The 6,835-nt window shown below is 42.1% G+C and overlaps 1 protein-coding gene across 7 annotated transcripts in view; it reads right to left on the bottom strand.

Annotated features, from left to right (window-relative positions):
- ptpra (protein tyrosine phosphatase receptor type A) overlaps nucleotides 1-6,835 on the bottom strand; it is a 308,647-nt gene that overhangs the window by 56,190 nt on the left and 245,622 nt on the right. For all 7 annotated transcript variants that reach the window (XM_043701175.1, XM_043700933.1, XM_043700779.1 and 4 more), the window contains one exon: nucleotides 3,046-3,181. In XM_043701175.1, coding sequence (XP_043557110.1) covers nucleotides 3,046-3,181 — 136 coding nt within the window. The remainder of the gene's footprint in view (nucleotides 1-3,045; nucleotides 3,182-6,835) is intronic.

Below are 6,835 nucleotides of genomic sequence, written 5' to 3'. Positions count from 1 at the left end.
GGGGACGGAAGTGGTGGCAGACACGGCAGTAGGGGTGGCGGAAGTCACTGAGCGTGTGGCATCGGCGATGATGTGAGGGCCGGAAGTGGCTGTGGGAGTGGCCATGATGGGGGCAGAAGTGACATCATCAATCAGCGTGGGGGTGGTAGCTGCATCAGCTTATCTCTCCACGCTTCAGGCTCTCTGCCTTTATTCCTGATGAAGGGCTTTTGCCCGAAACGTCGATTTTGCCTGTCCTCGGATGCTGCCTGAATTGTTGTGCTCTTCCAGCACCACTGATCCAGAATTCCCTACACTATCCCTGGCCGACCCTACCTTCTCTCTGATCATTCTCTTATTCCTCACGTGTGAGTTAAAATGCCTTTGGATTCTCCCTAATCCTTTCTGCCAAGCCTTTTTTGTGCCCCCTCCTAGCTCTCCTCAATCCATTTCTGAGCTCCTTTCTAGTAAGCCTATAATCCTCTGAAGCTAGAACCTTGCTTCCTTCACCTTACATAAGCTGCCTTCTCTCTTTTGATGAGAAGCTCCTCTGTTCTTGTCATCCAAGGCTCCTTAATCTTATCTCTTTTTGCCTGTCTCAGAGGAACAAATTTGTGCATCACTTGCAATACCTACTCCTTAAGCTGTTTCCACATGTCTGTTGTGCCCTTTCTGTGGAACAATTGCTCCCAATCTGTACTTCCCAACTCCTGTCTGATAGCATCATAATTTCCTTTTCCCCAATTAAATATCTTTCCTTGGTAACTGCTCCTTTCCCTTTCCAAGGCGATGGTAAATCTAAGTCAGTTGTGGTCACTGTCACCAAAGTGTTCTCCCACTGCGAGATCTGACACCTGTCCTGGCTCATTGCCGAGCACCAAATCCAAAATGGCCTCTCCCCTCATCAGCCTGTCTACATACTGAATAAGGAAACCTTCCTGAACACCTGACAAGAACAGCTCCATCCAAACCATCTGCACCAAGATGGTTCCAGTCAATATTAGGAAAGCTGAAGTCACCCATAACAACAACCCTGTTACAATGGCATTTTTCCAATTTTTCTGGCCTATGAGTTATTCAATCTCCCTCCTGTTATTAGGGAGTCTGTAGAAACCCCCAATGAGATGGTTGCTCCCTTGCTGTTCCTAACTTCCACCCATGCTGACTCAGTAGACAAACCTTCCTCAACAACCTTCGTTTCTGTAGCTGTGATGCACTCTCTGATTAGCAATGCTACACCCCCTCCTCTTTTTCCACCCTCCCGGTTCCTTTTAAATGTTCTAAACCCTGGAACATCTAGCAATCTTTCCTGCCCCTGTGAAACGCACGTCTCCGTTACGGCCACAACATTCTAGTCCCAAGTACCGATCCATGCTCTAAGTTCATCACTCTTATTTCTGACACTCCTTGTGTTAAAGCAGACACATTTTAACCGATCCCTTTGTTTCATCACGTGAAAAACCTTCCTGATAGATTCACTGCATCCTGTCACTGCTCCATCTATAACTACTCCCCTCTCAGATATGTAGCTCTGGTTCCCATCCCCTTGCCAAACTAGTTTAAACCCTCCTTAAACTTGTACCTAATGGAGTGCCACAAGGATCTGGGCTGGGCCATAATTACTTACAAAATATATTAATGACTTAGATGGTGGAAGTGAATGTATTATCAAGTATTGAGGATGACTCAAAGAAACTCCAGAGGAAGATAGACATACTAGGTAAGTGGGAAAATTTTGGGAGTTGGAATATTACGAGGGGAAATGTGAGGATACACACTTTGGCAGTAAGTTTTGAAAAGCTGAATATTACTTAATTGGGGAAAGATTGCAGCAAGGGATTTGCGCACCTTTGTGCAAGAATCACAAAACGCAAGTATCCAAATTCAGCAAGTAACATGGAAAGCAAATAGAACAATGGCCTTTATTTCAAAGTGAACGTGGCATAAAAATAGGGAGTTCTTGCTAACATTATATATGGCACTAGTTATACCACAGCCGAAATATTGTGAAGAGTTTAGTCCATTTACCTAAGGAAAGATATACTGGCATTGGAGGCTGTCCAGAGAAGGTTGACTAGGTTATTTTGGGTATAGACAGATTTTTTGATGAGGAGAGGTTGAGTAGGGGCACGTACTCATTGGAAACATAGGAAAAAGAGAGTATGTTTTCATTGAAACATTTTCATTGAAGCACGGTGGGGTAAATGTGTACCTCCTGTGGGACTAGATGGTATATCTTAAAATAAAAGGTTGTGCATCTAAGACAAAGATGAGGAGAATTTTTTTCACTGAGAGTACAGAACCTATGGAATTCTTTTGTATTCATTTATAGAATACGGGCATCACTTTGCCAGCATTTGCTGCCCATTTCACTACAGAGATATTTCGTGGCTAGGTTGTTCAAGACTGAGATAGAATTCTAATCAGAAAGGGAATCAAGGGTTTGGGGGAAAAGGTAGGAAAATCAGAACTATCAATACAACCGTGATCTCACTGAATGATAGAACTGACTAACAAGCCAAATTCCTGTACCTCCTCTTTGTTAATTTTTTAGTATCCATCACATCCCTTTTCCCTTATTGCAAGGCATACTTTTTGTAACACCACCAAACACTTCTCAGGGACACCACTGACCAGAATGCTAATGAATGACCTATATAAATACATGTCTGCAAAAGCATGACAACAAGGCTGAGAATTCTGAGGTGCACAGCTCCCCTTGTGCTTCGTCTGCCATCTACAAAACACAAGTCAAGAACCTGACTGAATACTCTTTACTTACCTGGATGAGTGTCACTTTAACAACACTCAAGAAGCTCACCAGCACCCAGAAGAAAGCAACTGCTTAATCCGGGCCATATCTGTCACTTGGAACATTCAATCCCTCTACCACCAACATTCATTGGTAGCAGAATGTATCATAAAAAAGATGCACTACAGCAACTCACTAAAGCTCAGTCGACAACACTTCCCCAAATTTGCAAGCGCTGTTGACTAGCAGGCGAAGAGCAGCAAAAAGGAAGAGAACACACTATCTGTGTTATTATAGAAATACCTCACACTTACATCTGTCTGCACCATTTGACATCGCTGAGCTCGAATCCGTGACACAAATCCAAACACATCCACTTTCCTCTCTGCATGCATCATGTCCAGCATGGCATCAATGACAATAAAAGTGCCTGTACGTCCAACACCAGCACTGAAAATTACAAAAAAACACATTAAGTTGGAAAATAATGCAAAGGAGTGATTTTTATGAAAAAGTATTGCAAATGTTATCAGTGCAGAACTCAACAGCCATCTCTTGGAGTGCAGGCTTGCTAAGCAATTTCAAACAGCAGCGAAGAGTGGCACTGAACTGAACTCAAGTCAAATCTCTGAAAACCTGGGTAAAGGTAGCACATTTCCCTTTATTTAACCAGTTTCTTTTTGGAGAAAGTCATGACAATTTGTACAGATCCAGCCTTTTCTCAAAAAGCCAAAGTTTTTAAAAATTCAAGTCAAATTCTTAACAGCCATGGAAGTATCTGAATTATTTCTCTCTGTATTCTTTGTCTAGACATCAAAATGGTTATTCCATTGCAGAATTATGCCCAGAACCTGACGTGATCTACCTTGTAGATTATAATTTCAATAGTTAATGATTTTCTTTGGGAGCAAACAAAGTTTGGTATTAGTTGAGGTGTCATTCTGAAGTTGGCAAAGACTTGCTGGTACGAATGAATATTGATTCTACAAAGGTGACTGTACTCTTCCATGATGATATTTATCAGACCAACAATTAGTATTTTTATGAACATTTTTAAAAGTTCTGTTTGGATTTTTGGTTTAGCTTTCATGACGTTATTTATCATATTTATCATTTTGGCTCTAAAAGACTCCGGTCAGACCACATTTGGTGTATTGTGCACAGTTTTAGGCCCCATATCTCAGGAAGGATGTACCGGCCCTGGAGTGTGTTCAGAGAAAGTTCACGAGAATGGCCCCAGGAATGAAAAGCTTAACATATGAGGAATGGTTGAGGACACCAGGTCTAAACATGATGGAGTTTAGAAGGATGGGAGAGGGGATGTAATTAAACCATGCAGTATACTGAACGGCCTGGACAGAGTAGATGTTGGGAAGATGTTTCCATTAGTAGGAGAGACTCAGAAATGAGGGCACAGCCTTAAAGTAAAGGGAAGTCCTTTTAAAATGGAAATAAGGAGAAACTTCTTTCGCCAGAGACTGATGAATATAATGGAATTCGTTGCCACAGAAGGCTGTGGAGGCTAAGTTATTGAGTATATTTAAGACTGAGATAGGTTCTTGGGGATCAAATGTTATGGGGAGAAAGCAGGTGAATGGGGTTGAGAAACGTTTTGGTCACAATTGAATGGCGGAGCAGACTGAATGGTCTAATATCAGTTGATTAGATTATATTAGATTCCCTACAGTGTGGAAACAGGCCCTTCGGCCCAACAAGTCCACACCAACCCTTCGAAGAGTAATCCACCCCCCTCTGACTAATGCACCTAACAACTATTTAGCATAGCCAATACACCTGACCTGCACATCTTTGGAATATGTGAGGAAACCGGTGTACCCGGAGGAAACCCACGCAGACATAGGGAGAATGTGCAAACTCCACACAGACAGTTGCCCAAGGCTGGAATCGAACCTGGGACCCTGGCTCTGTGAGGCTAACCACTGAGCCACCATGCTACCCTTACATCAACAATTAGTCGGTCTTACATCAACGATCAGCATTTTTATGAACATTTTCTGTTATTTCCTTTTTGGTTGAGCAAGATGATAATCTTGCTTTGCAGCTCCACCAGGGTGACACTTCATTATTAAGGAGAAAGTGAGGAGTGCAGATACTGGAGATCAGAGTTGAAAAGTGTGGTGCTGGAAAAGCACAGCAGGTCAGGCAGCATCCAAGGAACAAGAGAATTGATGTTTCAGGAATAGGCCCTTCATCATTACCTCATTTTTAAGTATGCTTGGTGCTGCTCCTGACATGCCCACTTCATTGAAACAGGGTGAACACCTGCCTTGATGGCAATGGTAGAGTGGGGCATATGCCAGGCCATGAGGCTGCAGATTGTGTTGGAGTATGTTTCAGTTGCTGCTGATGGCCACAGAGCCTCATGGACGCACATATTTTTTCGAACTCTGTCCCATTTAGCACAGTAATGCCATGTGACTTCATGATGTTATGTGACTTCACTGAGGACTTCCAGGGCAACTTCCTCCGAGTGTATAGCATTGTGCTATCAGCAATGCTGGGTCTGTCCTGCTTTGCGATAGGACATATCTCGGAATGGTGATGGTGGTTTCTAAGACATTGTCTATCAAATATGATTCCATGAATATGACTGTCATGCTTTTTCTTGACTGGTCTGACAGACAGCCCTCCCAATGCTGGCACTAGCCTCTAGTTATTAGTTTGGAGGACTTTTCAGGGTGACAGGGCTATTTCTGCCATTATCGTTTCTGGTGCCTATGTCAATACCAGGTGATACTGATGACATCAAGTTTCATTTCTTTTTTTGAGACTTTCTAGCAATTGTCACAATCGAGTGACTAAGCTATTTTAGTCTAAGCTATTTTAGACTAAGCTACATTAAGAATCTGGTCACATGAAGACTAGATCAGGTAAATGTTCAGCAAAGACAATACACAGATAGTCCATGTAGGGAAGGGGTGTAATAGACTTTGTATTTGGGAATGAGCCTGGCCAGATGACTGAAGTTTCAGTGTGGGAGTATTTTGGGCACAGTGATCATATGGATAAGCATAAGACTGGTCTTCAGGAGAAAGTGCTAAATTGTGGGTAGGCTAATTACAACAGTGATGGGTAAGAACTGGAGAAATGAGTTTGGGGGATGTTGTTAGAAGGTAAATCCATATCTGACATGTCAGAATCTTTTAAAGGCCATTTGATCAGAGTTCAGAATCAGCAAGTTCCTGTGAGGATGGAAGATTTGGGAACAAAGAAATATTGACAGTTTAAATCAAAATGTCAAAGAAACCATATGAAAGAATTAGGAAACTGAAATCAGACAAGTTTCTTGAGTATAATGAAAGTAGGGAAGAACTTAAACAAGGAATTGTGAGGGCAAAAAGACAAAATGAAATTAAGGAGATTTCCGATGCATTTTTTAAAAAAAACGTATATTAGAAGCAAGATGGTAGCTGGGGAAAGGGTAGGCCCACTAAAGGTCAAATATGGGAATTTATGCATGGAGCCAGAAGAAGTGGGTGAGATCTTTAATGAATACTTTGTATTGGTATTCACTGAGCAGGGGGAAATGGCTGATGCTAAAATTAGGGATAGGTATGTTGGTATGCTACGGCATGTCAATATAAAGAAGGTGGTTGTAGTGATTGCAACAAGGTCAGCCAAGTGGACTTCATAGAATATGAGGTCCTGATTGAGGTTATTAACCTGGTCCAATCAGGGGTCCCGGCCGATGGATTAGAGCAGGAGTGTCAGCGGTTCTGTTTACTCTGAAAACTGGCTCTGAGGATGCCGGAGCAGTGTCAAATACTAAGTACGTGTAAATAAAGAGTGACTGAGTTCGGGTAAGCATTTATGGCATCTTTCATTATTTGGGGAGCATGACCCTTTTAATCCTGCTGTTAAAGACTGGTCTAAGTATGTGGAAAAAAGGTGTTATTTGTTCCAAGCAAATGACATTGGGGCAATGAGTAATTTTCCTGACAGCTTGTGAACCCACAGCTTTTTTGGTTATTAGGAGTCTAACATTTCCTGAGGAACCAAATAGAAAACTTTTCAAGAGCTGATGGACTTAGTGAAGCAATATTACGATCCCAAGTATTCTCTAACTCTGAGACACTATCGGTT

This window comes from Chiloscyllium plagiosum, chromosome 1, assembly GCF_004010195.1.
Source record: "Chiloscyllium plagiosum isolate BGI_BamShark_2017 chromosome 1, ASM401019v2, whole genome shotgun sequence".
NCBI classification, from domain to species: domain Eukaryota; kingdom Metazoa; phylum Chordata; class Chondrichthyes; order Orectolobiformes; family Hemiscylliidae; genus Chiloscyllium; species Chiloscyllium plagiosum.
This window is presented reverse-complemented; position numbering and strand designations above follow the sequence as displayed.